At 39.0% G+C, this 21,653-nt stretch overlaps 1 protein-coding gene across 2 annotated transcripts in view; it reads left to right on the top strand.

The window, feature by feature from the left end:
* Positions 1–21,653, top strand: part of NF1 (neurofibromin 1) — a 291,063-nt gene that overhangs the window by 53,723 nt on the left and 215,687 nt on the right. For both annotated transcript variants that reach the window (XM_062175267.1, XM_062175266.1), the window contains exons 2-4: positions 5,140–5,283; positions 7,252–7,335; positions 19,001–19,191. In XM_062175267.1, the coding sequence (XP_062031251.1) occupies positions 5,140–5,283; positions 7,252–7,335; positions 19,001–19,191 (419 nt within the window). The remainder of the gene's footprint in view (positions 1–5,139; positions 5,284–7,251; positions 7,336–19,000; positions 19,192–21,653) is intronic.

The following is a 21,653-nucleotide window of genomic DNA, read 5'->3' as shown; positions in this document are numbered from 1 at the left end:
TCTGTAACTCTGCCTTTCAAAAAAAAAAAAAAAAAAGAAGGAAGTGATGTCAAGACACTTCTCACCTCTGACCTATGGCAAACTGGATCCATATGGTATTATTAAGGAACTTTAAAAAATTCATGGAAACATGTTAAGGGATAAGTTTATTTTAAATTCATGCATTTGAATGGTCTTCAAAAATTTATGGATATGTACATTATGAAAAAATTTATGGATTTAAAAATGCTTTATAGCAAAACAAGCTCTTCTTTTAATTCCATTTTCCATAAACTTTTTGAATTTCTTTCCTATTTCTAAGATAGGAAATTATGACGTGAACTTTGGGGACATTGAATTTGAATTTCCTAGAAAATACCATATGGAGAAACCCAGCAGATATTGGGTAACATATTAGAAGCTTGACAGAGACGTTTGCATTAAAGATACAGGTTTGGCAGTTTATATTTTTCTTTTGCTTTATGACTACCATGAACATAATGGCTTTAAACAACACAGAATTATTATCTGATCATTTCTGTGAGTCAGGAGTCTAGGCATTGATTAGCTGGGTTCTCTGCTCTGATTCTCATCAGGCTGAAATCAGGCTGGGGCTACAGTCTCATCTGAGGCGTGGGGTTCTTTTCCAAGCTCATTGGTTGTTTGCTGGCAGAATTTAGGTCCTTACAGTTGTAGGATTTAGGTCTCGGTTCCTAGAGGCCATTTGATATTTCCTGTCATGTGGTCTTTTTCTGTGGTTGATTTCTTCACATTCAACAGAAAGTAACTCTGCCGCTTCATAGCTATTTTATTTTAGTGCTTGCTTGATTGATTTTGAGATGGAGAGAGTGAGAGAGTGTGTGTGAGTGAACTCCCATTTGCTGTTCACTCCCTAAATGACCACAACATCTGAAGTTGGGCCAGGCAGAAGCTGGGGCCTAGAACTCAGTCCAGGTCTCCCATGCGGGTGAGAGATCCAAGTACTTGAGCCTCCTAGAGTGTGCATTAGCAAGAAGTTGGAATTGGAAGTGGAACCTGGCTTAAGTCAGGCCCTTCCTTGTGGATGCAGGCATCCCAGCGGTGTTTTTAACCACTGTTCCAAACTGTTCTGCATGAGGGGGATTTATTGTCTTGCATGAGGAAGTCCTCTGAATCTTCTGCAAACAAATGTGAGGAGTGCAGCTTTTACCAGGCATTGGTGGGCCACTTCTGTAGACTCGGAGGGCCCAGGGGGATCTGAAGATACAAGATATTTGGGAGCATCAGCTCACATATGTGTCAGAGTGTTTCCTAGCTAGAGCTCTGATCTTGGCATAGCAGACCTGCTTTGTTTGAGAGTTTAACCTTCTTTGAAGCTCGCTTGCTCTCTCTCTTTCTCTCTCATATATATATTCTCTCTCTCTCTCATTTCTCTTTGCCCTTACATCTCATTTCTGAGATGAGAGAGAGAGAATATATATATGATATATATATAATATATATCATATACATAAATATACACATATACATCATATACATATATAAGAGAGAGTATTATTTCCTAGGAATGAGGTCTACACATGGATAGTAATTAAGTACTGGTTCTGATCACTAGGTTTCTCTGCCCTCCTGCTGCAGGAGAGAAGAGCCTCTTTGTATGTTTTTCAAGAGGAACTCTGGCTTTCAAACTTAACTTTCAGTTCACAGTTAATCAGCCTTTTTTTTCTGTTGTGTTTTTTCCCCTAGAGACCAAAGAGTTTAGCAATATTTGTCCAGTTCCATTGTTTTTATTTGCTATTTCTACTTCATCGCTAGCTTTAACATCTCATCTTAGCATCTGCTACTAACTGCCCTGGAGGCCAAGCCGTTCCTTTTGTGTCAGCACCTGGGAGAAAGGAAAATTGGGCACTGCAGGCTCCGCAGCAGCTTTGACTGATCCCCATGGGTGCTGTGGAGCTGGACTGACCCTTCTAGGTTGCTCAGGATGACCAGTAATTGGAGATGGGCTGTCCGGGAAGGATGTGACCTGGGCGAGGCTGTTGTCTGCAGCTGAGGCCATCTCGGAGGGGCTGGCTGCTCCCAGCAGTTAAGGCAGCAATGCCTTCCTTGAAGGGAGCGAGGCAGCACCTCCGTGTGTGCCACAATTTCTTGTAGCCACCAGATAACCCACTTGTTTTTTAACATCATTGTGAACTCAGGGACTTCAATACTTATATTTAGCAAGCATTTTGTGAACTTTTACATAGAGAAAAGTGTGCAAATTGTAAATAGCCCAGTAAATGTTCACAAAGTAAACACAGCATTATAACCAGTACCAAATGGAGAAATCAAACCACATTGACAGGCCCCATGTGGCCTTCTCCCCTCAGCTTCCTTCCAGTCACCACCTCTCAGGGGTCTCTTCTATCCCAACTTCTGTCTACAATCACAGAATGAGGTTAGCGTGTTTTTGAACTTTAGGTCCCATAATCATACAGTGTGTCTTCGGTTCTGACTTCCGGCCTTCTATACTGTATTTGTGAATTTCAGCCTATAGCTGTTGTTTATTCTTATGGTGATACAGTTCTTCTTTGTGTAAATATATTACTTAAAGACATTGCTGCTGCTGATAGACATTTGGGTTGTTTTTAGTTTTTGGCCATTGTAAAAAATGCTGCTGTAAATATTGTCCCTGTTTTTGGCGAACACACATACATACTTATTTTGAGTATATACCTGGTGAATTGAATGAGTGTGTGTGTTCATTTGTAGTAGATAATGCCAAATTTCAGGGTAGTTACTGAATTATACCTCTACTAATAGCAGATAAAAGTTTCAGTTGCTGTGGTTTGGCCCTGTTAGAAAATGCAGCCTTCCTTCCACGCAAGGCTTACAATTGAGGGTTGTGTGTATTTACTAAGGTACTTCCACTGGAAGGTTCTGGACACTCATCTTTTGTCTTCTTGCTGTAAGGTGTTCAGACTCTTCTCTACTTTTCAGAAATTTTGGCTTAACCTTTTACTTGTGTTTGCCTTTTCCATAAGCCTTTGAAACCCCGTCATGTCTTCAGCATTGTCACCAGCCATCCGTTCCCTCAGAAGCTCTGATGGTTTCTTTTTTCTTGACGGAGGGACTTTGCTGAGACAGCCTTATTTCTCCAGGTCTTTTTCTGCCCAGACTCTTCGAATGCCCCAGGGAAAAAGCAGCTGCAGAAGATCCTTACTTCACCACAGTTCATCCCATTTTGGAATCCTAGCTGTAGTCCTCATTCCTTCGGGAGCTCTCTGAACTCCTTTAAACAGACGATTTTTGTATTTCATCTGTTAAAAAAATATTTAGGAGAAAGAGATGTTGTTTTGCTACAAATTACTTCCTTCTGCCTGGGAGCAGAAGTGTGGATTTAAGCCTACATGATCAGTTTAAATAAATTGTAATTGCTTTCCTTAACAAAGTTCAAATTAGTCCACTTTTGGCCAGTAGAACCCTCTTTAAAATTTAAAAAAATCATTTCTGAGTCTTTGACTTGGCCCTTATTAGTCTGTTGCTGTCTGCTGTGACAAGATACGCCTGACTTTTTATGTACCATTTTGCCCCAGACACAGGATCAGTAATTTCCTAAAGGATTCTAGATTCTTTTTACTTGAAATGATATTTCAAGATTACAAAGCAGGGGTTAAGGTTGTTTATAACTGTTAGATTGGTACATTGTTTTTGGGCATTTTCAGTGTCTGCAAGAATTTGTTTTCTTGATACAAGGTAAAATACATTGAGTTCATGTAGATACTCTGATTTTCAATTAAGACTGTAGGGGCGGATGTTTGGCCTAGTGGTTAAGATGCTGGTATTGGGTGCCTTGGTTTGATTCCTGGCTTCCATTGGTGACTGCAGCTTCCTGCTAATGCAGACTATGAGAAGCAGTAGTGATGGTTCTGGGAATCCTTTCATGATCTTTATAGCTAACATTATGTCATTCTAAGCTTCTTGTTCTGCCTCTTTCTCTGTATCCTAAAAATGTTCTTCTCACTTTTATTGTTTCCTTACTATGAAATTAATCATCTGTAATTAATTAGCAAATGCGAGTGTGCCACTTGATCTCTTTTTGCACCATTTTAAAATGAGGAAGCTGTACTCAGGTTTGTTATTTTGAGAGGACCCTCACCAGCATTCTCTACTAGCATCAGCAGCGTCTAATTAAATAGTAAATACATTAATGATGCTTGAAATACAGAATGCTAGCTTTTGTACAGAGTAGAGATGAACTTCTGTACAGCTTACGTCCTCATCAGACAGTGTAAGCATGGTTCCCTCAGAGGATGTTTCCCACCACGAAATTTATCTGGTTGTTGTAGTACACCTTCATTTTTTAGCTGAGAATGGTTATTCTGAGTTAGTCTTCTTGTGTTCAAGTTTTACAGTTCTTATTCTGAACAGTTGCAGTTGTTACTGATTAGAGGATTGGGACATAGATTTTCGTGATCTGTTGTTTGAATGTTTGGGTTCAGTGTATAACATTAAGGGTTGTATGCATTTTATTGCAGACGTTCTCTGAGATAACTTTCAGCTACAAGGAAATAGCTCTACTTCTGGGAGTCATCATTGCCTTGCATATGGTGCTGGGTAAAGGATTTAATTTTGTAGATAGAGACTTATGACTTCCAAACACCAAACTACAAAAATTGAAATTTCTTTTTTTAATTAAAACAATTAAATGATTTATTTACTTGAAAGAGTTAGAGAGGGAGGGAGGGAGAGATTGATCTTCCACCTGCTGGTTTACTACCCAGAAGGCTGCAACAGTCAAGGGTGAGCCAGGCCAAAATTAGGAGCTGGAAACTTCTTCTGGTTCTCCCATGTGGATGGCAGGGGCCCAATGCTTGGGCCATCTTCAGTTGCTTTTACCAGGTCATTAGCAGGGAGCTGGATCAGAAGTGGAGCAGCTGGGACATGAACTGGTGCCCACATGGGATGCTGGTGTCTCAGGTTGTGACTTTACCCACTATACAGTAATGCTGGCACCCTAAAATTGAAATTTCTGAAAATGTAAGATTTACTATAAATTCTATTGAAAATTGAAGCTTGAGGTACAAATATAGATAACTGTGGTTGATAAAATTTTTCTATGCCATGATTTTCAATGAGAAAAATTTATTTTTGGTCATTTTCAAAGATAAGTCTTAATATCTTTTTTATTTCTTTTTTCAGCTTCCAATAAAAACAGGACAGCAGAACACACATACCAAAGTCAGTACTGAACGCAACAAGGAATGTCTGATCAATATTTCTAAGTACAAGTTTTCTTTGGTTATTAGTGGCCTCACTAATATCTTAAAGAATGTTAATAATATGGTGAGTATTGGGGTTACTGTTTTGAGGGGAATTTGCTTTTTGTTTTGGATTTAAAAGTTTAGAGCAGCATATTTTGAAGGATGGGAATAATTTTATGTAGGCTTTGGATGTAATCATTTGTCTTATTTTGTGGATGATCCCAGGTAAAAGGTAACCTTTTGACTTTCATTTTAGTTTTTGATTTTTTTTCCCTCTCAAAACTGTTTCCTATTGGTGACCCTGTTCCTTTTCCAATGTTTTTCTGGAATTAGAGTTTTATACAGCTTTTGTATCATACATAAATTAATAGTAGTAATCTGTTACATGCTTTTCTTTAGATTCTTCTTGAATTTAAATATCAGATTGTCCTGATCAGAACTAAATGATAAATGAAGTAAGATTGTATAGTCCTAAAATTCAGGAATGATGTTATGAAGATACTGATTTTTTAAATTACTTCCATAACAAGTGATAGATTCTGTAATAGAGAACCTATTATTGAAACAATTTCCTCAAATACCAATTTCAAGTATTTTACTATTTAAAGCTCATAATTGCTTTCCCCTGCATTTTATTTTGAACATTTAAAAATTTTTATTTGAGAGAGAATATGTGTGTGTTCCCATCTACTGGTTCATCCCCTATATGTCCACAGTGACTGGGCTTGTACTAGGCTGGGGCTGAAGCCAAGAGTCAGGAACTCAATCCAGATATTCCATGTGAGTAGCAGGAAACCACTACTTGAGCCATCATGGCTGTCTTCCAGAGTTCATGTCAGCAGGAAGCTGGAGTCAGGAGTGGGAGCCAGGTAGCAAAGTCGGGCACTCTGATAGGGAGTGCAGATGTATTAACCACTAGGCCAAATGATGCCTCCCCCACCACCCATTTTATACAGTCTGCTGATGTTTTCTTGACATTAAGGCATGCCAGCTGTTTTTCCTCTGTACCTCTGAGTATGTAGCTCTCTTCTCACAGGTGACCCCTTTTCTTTGTCAGTTCTTGTCTAACATCTCTTTCATACTGAGTTCAAAGCAACTAATCTGGATTTTAAAAAATTTTAACTCTAAATTTTCTGCTTGTCTTTCACAGTTGGAATGTGTTTTATTGTTTCTATTGAGCTATGAAAATAACATCTGGTTGTAGGTTGTGAAGATTGGTTCCATTTTCACAGTTACGTCATCTTTGGTGTGTTTCCTCTTAAGCAGGTTTCTTAGATAATGCCCGAAGCTTAAACAACTTATAAACTGGAGATGTGGGAAATCATTTGCCTTACAAAGCAATTTTGTTCTTTATGTAAAAAATTAAAATAAAAAGCAAGACTTTTCATAAATATGTGGAGTGATTTACAGAAACGTTTAGTACTTTGTGTTGTTTTTTGGCATGGGGTTTTGGCATAGGATTTTGCACATATGAATGTGTGGCCATACTATGAGTTAGACTGAAATATTTTAATTTTTTGGTCCTTCTTTTCGGAACCAAAACAATATTGTTATACTGGTGGTTGTTGAGTTCTTATGGAATAGAAACCATGGTTTCTTGCTACTAAGTGCTTAAAATTCAGTGTAGTTGGTGCTGTAGCGTTGTGTTGCTATACAAATTAAGACTTTGATTGATTTGTGGCAAAAAAATGGAGTTAAATGGCAAAACAATGGAGTTAAATGCACAATTCAAGATTCTGCTACAGACCTGTATGTGTGTATCTAAATTTTTGTACATAATTTTAAAGCATAAAGGAAAGTAATGTCTTTTATTGGTGCAAGTCTGTTGGCAGACTGATAAATGCCAAAATTTCTCTTTGCCTGAGTATTTAATGTGTGTGAGCCATTAGGATAAAATTAGAGATGATAGATTTAAATAGAGTATAATATGGGGTATTAAATGTAAGATTATTGGTTTTCTTTCTTCTCCATCCTTCATTTTTCAAATATGTGCTGATTCGTAGTGGATAATGATAACCAACTTTCATGTTATGCTTATCTTTTCTTTCAGAGAATATTTGGAGAAGCTGCTGAAAAAAATTTGTATCTTTCTCAGTTGATTATATTGGATACACTGGAAAAATGTCTTGCTGGGGTAAGTAAATCCATTCTTATATAGGGAAGTTTTGAGAATGATCTGATGTTCCAAAGTTAGATGTGGAATCATGTGGACTTTGTGTCTGAGACATGTGCTTTTGAATTTTGTTAATGCAGCTGACCTGATGGCACAGATAAGTTTTCAGGAAAAAAATATTCTCTCTTCTTTTGTAAATTAAATAGACACTAAGTTTACTTTGAAGTGTTAAGTTTGAGCTATATGTTTGTCAGGTTTTTTAAGAAGAGAGTTCTTGAAGAAATCATTATTGATTTAATTAAATTTTAAGATGTTGTTGGGGCTCTGGCATTGTATAGCTGTGAAAGAATGTGATTCAGAAGACCAAAGATAATCTTGTTTTCTCTCCTATTTGAAAATATTAATATTCTAACTTTCAAGTCTATATAAAAGAGAGCTTAAATATTAAACCTATATTATTAAGGATATAAATACTGCCTGAAAAACACTTGTCTTGTATAAATGTGGATATGCATAAGTGTAATAGGCATATGGAAGAGTAGTTGGGGAGAGCTGGTTCCAAGATGGTGGAGTAGGGAGGGAGTTTACTGCTGTAGCCTAGGAGAAGAAAATTTTTTTAAAAAGTAGAGATAGTGTAGTCTCAAGGAAGAGCTAGGGAAAAAATGGCAGAGGAAACTCTACTGAAATTAGAGGGACACGATGAATCTACATGGAGGGTGTGGGCGCCCATGGCTTGGGACTTCAACCACTGAGAGCCTACGCACCAGTCCTGGAAAGTGAGGTGAGAAGAGATTGTAGTAGCCCGGGCCACTGGCAAAAAAGCAGTAGGAAGAACCTAGAGGGAACGAGGCTTGAAACCCCGGGTAGGGGGAAAGTACACCAGCCTAACTAGAGGAGAGAAAAAAATAAAAAGGATGGTATGAACATGGTTCTCTCTCTTCAGTCACCTTACAAAGCATACGAGCTGATAGAGTGGGTGCCATTTTGGACATATGTAACAGCTGTGCCAACTCATGTCCATGCTCAGCGATTAGCCAAGTGGAGAAACCTGATTCTGGTGGGGAGTAATAACAGGAGACTAAGACCTAGTGAATGTGTGGAGTTTCTGAACCTGGACTGTGAAAAAAAAAAAAAAAACAAAAAAAAAAACTGAGGGTGTATGGGAGAACTCACGGTATGGCTGAGACTGAGTAGTCTTGGTTGGAGACGCCACAACCCCTGGTGGCCCTGGCTACTCGGTGAGAGACATTGCAGAGGAATATGAACTTACACTGAGGACTGCACAGATCCTTTGTGTGGTCCTTGGGACAGAGCAGATGAATATTATACCCAGTGGGGCTAGCGCTCAGGCGCCGATCTCCATCAAGAAGAGCTCAGCTTAGCAGAATACTTGCCTTCTGATTGAAAAAAGAGAGAGAAGATTTACCATGCCAAACTTGGGTATGTCACCTTAGGCACGCCCTCAACCTTGGAGAACAAACAAAGCTCTCTGGCCACACCCACTACAAGCCTCTAGATATTCACCGAAAGCAGACAGTCCACTTATCTACAGAGTAATAGTACAATGATAAAAACTGCCACAGCAGGAAAAAGAAAAAAAGAAGAAACCAGTGAGTATCTCCACAAATGCTGAACAACAAATGCAAAAATCCAAGATACAAGAATAAGGAAGACAACATGACACTCTCAAAAGAACATGACACTTCAATACTAGATTATGAAGACCATGAGATAAAAGAAATACAAGAAATGGAACTCAAAAAATTGATCATAAGATTACATAGAAGTAATCAAAAGCAAACGCACAAACAGCTGAAATCCATGCAGGACATGAAAGAAAAACTCTCTCATGAAATTGAAATCTTTTTTTCCCCCCCACAGGCAGAATTAGACAGTGAGAGACAGAAAGATCTTCCTTCTGTTGGTTCACCCCCCAAATGGCTGCCACGGCCGGTGCGCTACGCCAATCCGAAGTCAGGAGCCAGGTGCTTCTTCCTGGTCTCCCATGCAGGTGCATGGCCCAAGCACTTGGGCCATCCTCCACTCCTTCCTGGGCCACAGCAGAGAGCTGGACTGGAGGAGGAACAACTGGGACAGAACCGGCACCCCAACCGGGACTAGAACCCGGAGTACTGGCGCCGCAGGTGGAGGATTAGCCTAGTGAGCTGCAGCGCCGTCCTGAAATTGAAATCTTAAGGAGGAATCAAAATGAAATAAAGAATTCAATAGAACAAATAAAAAATGCAGTGGAGAGCCTTAAAAAAAAAGAATCAGTGAGGCAGAAAAAATATCAGAAGACAGAGCACAGGAAAGTATACAGTCAAATCCAAGAAAAGAAGAGGAATTAGAAATATAAAAACACTGTTGGGAATCTATAGGATACTATATAAAAAAAAAAAAAACCCAACATTGGGTTTTAGGAGTCTCTGAAGGCATGGAGAGAGAAAGAAAGAATTAGAAGGCCTTTTTAGTGAAATACTAGCAGAAAACTTCCTGGGTTTGGAGAAAGAAAGAGACGTAGAAGTACAGGAGGGCCGGCACTGTGACTCAACAGGCTAATCCTCTGCCTAGCGACACCGGCACACCAGGTTCTAGTCCTGGTAGGGGTGCTGGATTCTGTTCCAGTTGCCCCTCTTCCAGGCCAGCTCTCTGCTATGGCCCAGGAGTGCAGTGAAGGATGGCCCAAGTACTTGGGCCCTGCACCCCATGGGAGAGCAGGATAAGCACCTGGCTCCTGCCTTCGGATCAGCGTGGTGCGCCAGCCACAGCACGCCGGCCGCAGCGGCCATTGGAGGGTGAACCAACAGCAAAAGGAAGACCTTTCTCTCTGTCTGTCTGTCTCTCACTGTCCACTCTGCCTGTCAAAAAAAAAAAAAAAAAAAAAAAGAAGTACAGGAAGCACACAGAACTCCAGTGGACACAACCAGAAAAGATCCTTGCCATGACACATTGTAACCAAACTCACCACAGTGAAACATAAAGAGAAGATTCTAAAATGTGCGAGAGAGAAACACCAGATTACTTTCAGAGGATCTCCAATTAGACTCACAGCAGACTTAGCAGAAACCCTACAGGCTAGGAGAGAATGGTGAGATACAGCCCAAGTCCTAAGAGAAAAAAACTGCCATCTCAGAATATTAAACCCTGCATAGCTCTCATTTGTGAATGAAGGTGAAATAAAGACCTTTCATAACAAACAGGAATTGAAAGAATTTGTGACCACTTGTCCAGCCCTGCAAAAGATGTTTAAAGATTTTTACACACAGAAACACAAAAACATGGTCATTAATACGAAAGAAGGCAAAGGAAAAAAATCTCTCAGTAAAAGTTCAAAGGATCACTTTTCAGTTAAATTTAAACATCTAGGAATAATTGTGTGTTAATTTAAGAGTTCAACCAATAGAACTGAAAAGTGATCCCTGTTAAATGTATGAGTGAGAATAAGAGAGGGAGGAGTTGTACAGTTTGGGACATGCTCAATCGAACTTGCCCCAAACGGTAGTTAGAAATGTACCAGGGATTCCAATTCAATCCCATCAAGGTGGCATGTACCAATGCCATCTCACTAGTCAAAGTGATCAGTTTCAGTTCACAATTGATCATAATGATAGGATTAAGAGTCAAAGGGATCACATAAACAAGACTAGTGTCTGCTACTACTAACTGATAGAATTAAAAAGGAGAGAATGATCCAACATGGGAAGCAGGATACACAGCATACTCATAGAATGGCAGATGTCCTAAACAGTACTCTGGCCTCAGAATCAGCCCTTAAGGCATTCGGATCTGGCTGAAGAGCCCATGAGAATATTTTAGGCATGGAAAGCCAAGACACTCTGGCCAAAACAAACAAACAAACAAATAAACAAAAAAAAAAAACAAAAACAAAAAACCAACAACAACTAAATGCAAGATCTCTGTGAGTGAGATCTCAGTGGAAAGAATGGTCCATCAAAGAAGGAGGTACCTTTCTCTGAACGGAGGCGAGAACTTCCTCCCTTCAGAGACTATGACCTTGTCTAAATAAGATGGGCATTGGTGAACTCAAGAGGCTTCCATAGCCTTGGCAACTCATGACAAGAGCCTAGGGTGATTACTGACGCCATAAACAAGAGTGTCAATTTGTTAAGTCCACAATAGGAGTCACTGTGCACTTATTCCCTATGTAGGATCTCTGTCCTTAATGTGTTGTACAATGTGAATTAGTGCTATAAGTAGTACTGAAACAGTATTTTTACACTTTGTGTATCTGTGTGGGTGCAAACTGTTGAAATCTTTACTTAATATATACTAAATTGATCTTCTTTCTATAAAGATAATTGAAAATGATTCTTGGCCGGCGCCGTGGCTCACTTGGCTAATCCTCTGCCTGCAGCACCAGCACCACAGGTTCTAGTCCCAGCTGGCGCGCTGAATTCTGTCCCGGTGGCTCCTCTTCCAGTCCAGCTCTCTGCTGTGGCCCGGAAAGGCAGTGGAGGATGGCCCACGTGCTTGGGCCCTGCACCTGCATGGGAGACCAGGAGGAAGCACCTGGCTCCTGGCTTTGGATCGGTGTAGTGTGCCGGCCATAGCGGCCATTTGGGGAGTGAACCAATGGAAGGAAGACCTTTCTCTCTGTCGCTCTCTCTCTCTCACTGTCTAATTCTGCCTGTCAAAAAATAAAAAAAATGAATCTTGATGCGAATGAAAAGTGAGAGGCAGCGGGAGGTGGGAGGGAAGTTATGGGGTGGGGGGAAGCCTCTGTAATCCAAAAGCTATAGTTTGGAAATTTATATTTATTAAATAAAAGTTTAAAAAAAAGTTCAAAGGAAATTCAAAGTAAAAAATAGAAATATTTTTGGAGAAATGGTAGGGTAAAGTCGTTACTAATCAATAGTCACATCGAATGTAAATGGCCTCAACTCTCCAGTTAAAATACAGACTGGCTGATTGATTAAAAAACAAAAACTATGTATTTGCTGCTTACAAGAAACACATCTCACCAACAATGGTACATGCAGACTGAAAGTGAAAGGTTGGAAAAAGTATCCCATGCTAATAGAAACCAAAAAAGAACTGGCAAAGCAACTTAATATCAGACAAAATAGACTTTAACAAAAAAACTGTTAAAAGAGACAAAGAAAGGCACTATATAATGATTAAGGGATCAATTCAACAGGAAGATGTAACTATTATAAACGTATATGCATCTAATTACAGGGTGCTGGGTTATTTAAAAGATGTGTTAAGAGATTTAAAGGGAGACTTAGACTCCAATACAGTAGTATTGGTGGACTTCAGTACTCCATGTTCAGCAATGGACAGATCAACCAGATAGAAAATCAACAAGGAAACAGCAGATTTAATTGACAGCATAGACCAAATGGATCTAACAGATATCTACAGAACTTTTCATCCTGCAGTTGGAAGATACACATTCTCCTCAGCAGTGCATGGAACTTACTCTAGGATTGACCACCTACTAGGCCATAAAGCAAGTCTCAGCAAATTAAAAAAAAAAATCAAAATCATACCATGCATCTTTTTGGAGCACAATGGAATAATGCTGGAAAATAGCAACTCAGGAATCTCTAGAGCATATGCAAACACATGGAGAGTAAACAACATGCTCTTGAATGAACAGTGGGTCATAGAAGAAATCAAAAGAGAGATCAACAACTTTCTGGAATAAATGAAGATAACAGCACAACATATCAAAACTTAGGGATACAGCAAAAGCAGTGTTAAGAGGAAAGTTTATAGCAATAGGTGCCTACATCAAGAAATGGAAAAGCACCAAATAAATGACCTATCAGTGCTTCTCAAGGATCTAGAAAATCTACAGAAAACCAAACCAAAAACTAGTAGAAGAAAATAAATAATTAAAAATATAGAAGAAATTAATAAAATTGAATAAAAAAGTTATAAAATATCAGCAAAACCAAGAGCTGTTTTTTTTTTGAAAAAACAAAGAAAATTGACACACCATTGGCCGCACTAACCAAAAAAAGGAGAAAAGACCCAAATCAATAAAATTAGAGATGAAAAAGGGAATGTAACAACAGATTCCACAGAAATAAAAGAAGTCACCAGAAATTACTACAAAGAGTTCTATGCCAACAAACTGAGAAATCTTCCAGAAATGGATAGATTCCTGGACATACACAACCTACCTAAATTGAACCATGAAGAAACAGAAAACCTAAATAGACCCATAACTAAGACAGAAATTGAATCAACACAATCAAGGCAATTTATGACAAACCCATGGCCAACCCAAGCCCTCCCAACAAAATAAAGCCCAGGACCGGATGGATTCAATGCTGGATTCTACCAGACATTTAAAGAAGAACTAACTCCAGTTCTTCTCAAGCTATTCAAAACAGTTGAAAGAGAGGGAATCCTCCCAAATCCTTTTACAAAGCCAGCATCACCTTAATTCTTAAACCTGAAAAAGATGCAGCAGAGAAAGAGAATTACAGACCAAGTTCCCTGATGATCATAGATGCAAAAATCTTCAATAAAATTCTAGCTAATAGAATCCAACAATACATCAGAAAGATCATCCAACTAGCCCAAGTGGGATTTATCCCTGGTATGCAGGGATGGTCAGTGTTCGCAAATCAATCAATGTGATACACCACATTAACAAACAGCAGCCTATTGAATGGGGAAAAGTTGGAAGCATTTCCACTGAGATCCGGTACCAGACAGGGATTCCAAATCTCATCATTGCTATTCAATATAGTACTGGAAGTTTTAGCCAGAACCATTAAGTAAGGAAAATAAGTCAAATGGAAACAATTGTGAAGGAAGAAGTCAAACTACCCCTCTTTGCAGGTGATATGATTCTTTATTTAGGAGATCCAAAGAACTCTACTAACAGACTATTGGAACTCATAGAAAAGTTTGACAAAGTAGTGGGATATAAAATCATTACAAAAATCAACAGCCTGTGTATACACAAATAATGCCATGGCTGAGAAAGAGCTTCTAAGATCAATCCCATTCACGATAGTTACAAAAACAATCAAATACCTTGGAATGAGCTTAACCAAGGATGTCAAGGATCTCTATGGTGAGAATTAAAAAATTTAAAAAAGAAACAGAAGAAGATACCAAAAAATGGAAAAATCTTCCATGTTCTTGATTGGAAGAATCAGTATCATCAAAATGTCCATTCTTCAAAAGCAATTTACAGACTAATGTGATACCAATCTAAATACCAAAGACATTCTTCTCAGATCTGGAAAAAATGAAGCTGAAATTCATATGGAGGAACAGGAGACCTTGAATAGCTAAAGCAATCTTACACAACAAAAACAGAGCCTGGCCTGCGCCGTGGCTTAACAGGCTAATCCTCCGCCTTGCGGCGCCGGCACACTGGGTTCTAGTCCCGGTTGGGGCGCCGGATTCTATCCCGGTTGCCCCTCTTCCAGGCCAGCTCTCTGCTATGGCCCGGGAAGGCAGTGGAGGATGGCCCAAGTCCTTGGGCCCTGCACCCGCATGGGAGACCAGGAGAAGCACCTGGCTCCTGGCTTCGGATCAGCACAATGCGCCAGCCGCAGTGGCCATTGGAGGGTGAACCAACGGCAAAAAGGAAGACCTTTCTCTCTCTCTCTCTCTCTCTTTCTCTCTCTCACTCTCACTCTCACTCCCACTCCCACTATCCACTCTGCCTGTCAAAAAAACCAAACCAAAACAAAACAAAACAAAAACACACAACAGAGCCTGCAGCACCACAATACCAGATTTCAAGACATACTACAGAGCAGTTATAATCAAAACAGCATGGTACTGGTACAGAAACAGATGGATAGACCAGTAGAACAGAATGGAAACACCAGAAATCTACAGCCAACTTATATTTGATCAAGGAGCTAAAACCAATTCCTGGAGCAAGGACAGTAGTCTCTTCAACAAATGGTGCTGGGAAAACTGGATTTCCACATGCAGAAGTATGAAGCAAGACCCCTATCTTATACCTTACACAAAAATCCACTCAACATGGATTAAAGATAGAAACCTATGACCTGACACCATCAAATTATTAGAGAACATCAGAGAAACCCTGCAAGATATAGGCACAGGCAAAGATTTCTTAAAAAGACCCCAGAGGCACAGGCAGTCAAAGCCAGAATTCACAATGGAGATTACATCAAATTGAGAAGTCTCTGTATTGCAAAAAGAAACAGGAAGGTGAAGAGGCAACTGACAGAATGGGAGAAAATATTTGGAAGTTATACAATTGGTAAAGGATTAATAACTAGAATTCACAAAGAGATCAGAAACTCTACCACAACAAAACAAACAACCCACTTAAGAGATGGGCGAAGGATGTACGTAGACATTTTTCAAAAGAAGCAATCCAAACAGCCAACATACACATGAAAAAATGTTCAGAATCACTAGCCATCAGGGAAATGCAAATCAAAACCACAACGAAGTTTCATTTCACCCCGGTTAGAAATGGCTTATATACAGAAATCAACCAACAACAGATGCTGGTGAGGAAGTGTGGAAAAAGGCACACAGGTCCACTGTTGGTGGGAATGCAAACTGGTAAGGCACTGTGGAAGATAGTTTGTAGATACCTCAGAAATCTGAATGTAGTCCTACCTTACAACCCAGCCATCCCACTCCATGGAATTTACGCAAAGGAAATTAAATTGGCAAATAAAAGAGCTGTCTGCACCTCAATGTTTATTGCAGCTCAATTCACAATAGCTAAGACATGGGATCAACCTAAATGCCCATCAACAGAAGACTGGATAAAGAAATCATAGGATATGTACTCTTTAGAATACTATACAGCAGTAAAAAAAAGTGAAATCCAATCATTTGCAACAAAATGGAGGAATCTGGAAAACATAATACTGAGTGAAATAAGCCAGCTCCAAAGGGACAAATATCATATGTTGTCCCTGAGAGTTAATTGTTAACAACAGGAGTCACTGTGAAGTAACTTCCCATGCAGGACCTCTAGCCTCAGTGAGTTGTATTATGACAGTTAACTGTAAAACTAGTTCTCAAAAAGTTTGAGTGTGTGTGTGTGTGTGTGTAAACTGTTGAAATCTTTACTTAATGTAGAGTTGGTCTTCTGTGTACAAAGTTAACTGAAAATATATCTTAATGGAGAATGGGACTGGGAAGGAGAGAGGGAGGAGGAGGAAGGGTGGGAGTGTGGGTGGGAAGGCAGGTATGGTGGACAGAGTAACTCTATCCCTAAAGTTGTACTTATTAAATTTGTATTCCTTAAAAAATAAATTAAAGAAATGTTTCTAGATTTAAATCGCTGTAGTTCTTCTTGGTACATGGTGGGAGTTTATACTCATACAAATACAAAAATATTTGATTTTAAAGATCTGTTTATTCCATGTGTATTAGAGTGAACTGATTTCTTACATTCTGTCTTCCTTTGGCCTAAAATTCAGAATTTTTCTTTTATCTCTTCCATATATCTTACAGTTCTTTATAGGAAACTTGATGCAAGGGACTTGAATATGTGAGGACTGATCATATGGTGAGAAGAGAGGGAATGGGCAGAAGTGTTTGAGGAAGGGTTGGGGTAAGGAGTTGGAAAAAATAATATATTCACAAAATATGTATCCTAGTCAAGCCTATTGGCCACAAAGTCTATGCATAATATTTTAAACTCCTAAGTTGACTTTTGGCCATATTCTAAAATTGTGGAATGCTATTTATAAGTTCCTACTTAAATTGAGAATGAGTGAATTGTTTTAGTTTGGTGCTGTTAATTTGTGATATGCTGTTGTTCATTTACAAAATGAAGCAAAAGAGTTTATTAAACAGATGATGGAGTTGAGATGGTGGGTGATTTTTAAACCTCTCAAATCAGTACTTTGCAGTGTCTTGTGAATTACTAGCGTATCAACTACACCATTATTGTATGATGTTAGGGTGGCTTATTGCCTGTTTCAGTTCCACAGATTTTCTCCACTGACATTTGTGAGAGTAATGGTAAATACATTTTGGATGATGATCAGATATTACTGGCCCCTGTTTGATTTAATTCTCTTTGGAGATATCCTGGAACTGAAATGCTAATAAGTGGACATGACACAACTTATATGATACGTAAAATATGTATTACCTTGCTTTGCTCTACTATTGAAAATGTATTTTAAAAAATTAAATTTACAGTTTAAAAATACTGCTCATCATATTATTGAACAATTGTTTTCTTGAGTTGTCGTCCATGATTTTGTGGATGTCTCTTGATTCTCATTTTTAGATCAGAATAAGTTGAGGCAGTTTAAGAACTTAGTCTACATGTACATGTGTCTGTTCTAGTTGAAATAGTATGCAAAAGAGAATACTTACTAATATCATAAAATTTTTTAGAATCTAAGGAATCGTGTTATTTGAAACATTTAATACTTTTCTGACATTTATTAATTGACATTAGTTTCCACATCTATATTGTTCTTTTAGTCTATATGCAAGGAATTACAGAATCAGATATAGCACACAGTTGTGCAGATTTTTTTTTTTTGCCATCTTTCTCAGTATCATCAGAATTGATATTCATATATGGAATCCACATTTGTTGAGTGAAATAATGAGGTGGAACAGTGTATTTTCAGGATGGTTTATCTGTTGGCTATTTGTTAATTGTATTTATTTTGCAAGGTAGAGATCTCAGTGTTAACCCCAAAGTTATCAAACTTAGTGTCATTAATAAGGGACCACCTGGCATCTTGTGCTCCTCATGTGGTGTAATATGAACTGTACTGAATTGCCTAAAGTGTTTAACCTGAATCCAATTAGACTACTCAGCTTAAATTCCAGCTTACATAAAAGATAGTAACAAGTTTCATGTCTAGGAAAGAATCAAAACAAAAATATGGAATATTCTGTCAGGCAGCTGGTGCAATTTTTGAGTCATTTCATGGAAAATAAAAGTAATATGTGAGAGACTGCTGTAGAATACAATAACTAAAGGACTATAACCACCATGCTGCAATCTGAACCTTGTTTGAATCCGGGTTGAATTTTTTAAAAAAGCTACAAACATAAAAGATGTTTTGGGGGAAGTTCCGAAATTTGAATACAGATTGGATATTGGATGATACAAAGGAGCTATTCATTTTTCTGTAGTGTGTTACTTGAATTGAAATTATATTGGGAAAAGCCCTTAACTTTAAGAGATTGAAGTGTGTGTATAGAAATAGTATTATGTTTATAACTTATTTTGAGATGATTCTACCCAAACAAAATTATTCCTAGTAAGCAATACCTGTTTTGGTCAGCCTGCACAAAGGCAGGTGTGATCGCCCACCAAAGAGTTTATCTGGGTGCTAAGACAGATTACTCATATTCATTGGTAACTGCACTGTGACAAATTTATTTAGAACTCAGCAAACTAAGAATTCCCAGGAAGGGAAGGAAGTGCTTATTTGATGACTAAGGGAACCAACAGGAGTGGGGCACTAGTGAGGCTGACTGGGAGAATGGACTATAGTTGTGATTACAGGGTGAAGGATGGAATTGTGCTTTTTTTTGTTAGACTACCTATCAATAGAAGTAACAAATCTGAAGAAATGTTAACCATTGGATGGAGATGATGGATATATGGGTGTTTATTTTTCTCTTTCAGCTCTTCTGTGTGTTAGAAAATTTTCATGATAACAATGTTTACAGGTAAAATTAAGAAGGATTTAGAATTATGTGATTTGTATTTTAGCAACCAAAGGATACAATGAGATTAGATGAGACGATGCTGGTTAAACAGTTGCTGCCAGAAATCTGCCATTTTCTTCACACCTGTCGTGAAGGAAACCAGCATGCAGCTGAACTTCGGAATTCTGCCTCTGGGGTTTTATTTTCTCTCAGTTGCAACAACTTCAATGCAGTCTTTAGTCGAATTTCAACCAGGTTAGTGTATAAATCCACATAATTGCAAAGTAGCATGCTACAAAAAGTGGGGTGCGTGCTAACTGTATGTACCAATGTGTTAAGTGTGTGTACCACTCTCTCATTTATTGAAGATTTTCAGCATATACTATGCTGTCCTATCCTGACAGTAACCTTGGGAGGTAGCCGATATTTCCTCCTTTTTGCAGGTAAGCACACTAGGATCCCATAGAGTTAAGGTGATATGCCTAATAAGACAGGACCTCAAATTTCTAAGTCAGTCTGCCTTCAGAATCTGTATAGTTTCATTATACTAGTTGTATCTCTGTACTTATGTTTTAGCCATATTTTGATAAAATCCTTTGTATACTATATACTGTGTGCCTTACAATTTTATTATGTGGGCAGACATTTGGTGCAATGGTTAAGAAATTGCTTGGGGGGCCAGTGCTGTGGCGTAGCAGGTAAAGCTGCCACCTACAGTGCCAGCATCCCATATGGGTGCTGGTTCGAGTCCCGGCTGCTCCGCTTCATGATCCAGCTCTCTGCTATGGCCTGGGAAAGCAGTAGAAGATGGCCCAAGTCCTTGGGCCTCCGCACCACGTGGGAGACCAGGAAGAAGTTCCTGGCTCCTGGCTTCTGGCTTCAGATCAGCGCAGCTCCAGCTGTTGCGGCCAACCGCAGAGTGAACCAGCAGATGGAAGCACCCCCCTCTGCCTCTCCTTCTCTGTGTAACTCTGACTTTCAAATAATTAAATATTAAAAAAAAAAAGAGGTTGCTTGGGATGCTTGCATCCCATATGGTAGTGCCTGGGTCAAGTCCCAAGCTCCCTGGGAATGCATATCCTGGGATGTAGCAGATTTTGGCTCAGGTTCTTAGGTGCTTGCTACCCACATGGCTTTGGCCTGGCTTAGCCCTGGCTATTGCTAGCATTGAGGGAGTGCCAGAGGATGGAAGATGTCTCTCTCTCCCTCTGCTTTTCAAATAAAGTGAAAATAATTAAATAAATATATTTCATGAAACATATCAAAATATAATTTAAGCTTTAGTTAATGATTCAAAATCATTTTGTGAGTGTTACTTGTGATTTACTACAGATAGAGCCTAGATGGTACCTGTGGGGTAGAATCCTGAGATTAGCAAATAATTCTGGAACTTTATTTTGTATAAATTTTGTGGTTTCTCATTATTACAAAATAGGAAGTATAACACAACTCCCTTAGCAATTTAGTGAATTGAAGATGATACAGAATGTTAAAATGATCTGCTTATTGGTGCCTACATTTTTGATTTTGTGAATAATGGACTTGAGTTGGTCAAATTGACTAATTGATTTGATTGTTTCCCAATAAGTGAGAATGAGAATGTGTGCTATAACTTGAGATTTTGTGCCATGGTGTTTTGGGGAATTGAGTTAACTTCAAAATCCTGTGATCCTTTTAATAGAAAATGACATTTCTGGCCAGCACCACGCTTACTAGGCTAATCCTCTGCCTGCAGCGCCAGCACCCCGGGTTCTAATCCCAGTTGGGTGCCGGATTCTGTCCCGGTTGCTCCTCTTCCAGTCCAGCTCTCTGCTGTGGCCCGGGAGTGCAGTGGAGGATGGCCCAAGCGCTTGGGCCCTGCACCCGCATGGGAGACCAGGAGGAAGCTCCTGGCTTCGGATTGCCGCAGCACGCCGACTGTAGCAGCCACTTGGGGGGTGAACCAACGGAAAAAGGAAGACCTTTCTCTCTGTCTCTCTCTCTCACTGTCTAACTCTGCCTGTCAAAAAAAAAAAAAAAAAAAAAAAAGAAAAAGAAAGAAAATGACATTTCTATAATTTTGTTGCTAGGCAACAGTATTTTTCAACTTTAACAGAATTCCTGATCCAAGGAAAATTAAAATTTTATTTAATGGTATATGATTGATAATTTTGGGTAACATTCATATGATAGAACAGTGTTTCCACGAACTCTGAGTATTAACATTCTATATTCTGAGTAATAGTACACTGATTTAACCAGCAAAGTAACAAGTTGTTAGGGAATGGGAAGCTGGGAAATGATTACAGAACAAGCTAACCCACAAAACCAAAACTTTTTTCCATTGAGGTAACTACTAGACCAGCCTTATTGAAACAATCTTGTATTGAAGGTAGAAAATGATCAAAAGAGTGAAATGTGTTTTAGCCTACTCCTGAGTTAGTAGCTGAGTAAAATATAAGTATGCCACCTTTGAAAACTCTAGAATTTCTAGTCATCAAATGTTTTGCTTATTGGGCATTGTACAGTACTAGTACATGTGAAAATAGACAACTTTCCTTTATTTCTTTTTTTTTTTTTTGACAGGCAGAGTGGACAGAGAGAGAGAGAGAGAGAGACAGAGAGAAAGGTCTTCCTTTGCCGTTGGTTCACCCTCCAATGGCCGCCGCGGCCGGCGCACCACACTGATCTGAAGGCAGGAGCCAGGTGCTTCCCCTGATCTCCCATGGGGTGCAGGG

Source organism: Lepus europaeus, chromosome 18 (genome assembly GCF_033115175.1).
Source record: "Lepus europaeus isolate LE1 chromosome 18, mLepTim1.pri, whole genome shotgun sequence".
Classification (NCBI taxonomy): Eukaryota; Metazoa; Chordata; class Mammalia; order Lagomorpha; family Leporidae; genus Lepus; species Lepus europaeus.
This window is presented reverse-complemented; position numbering and strand designations above follow the sequence as displayed.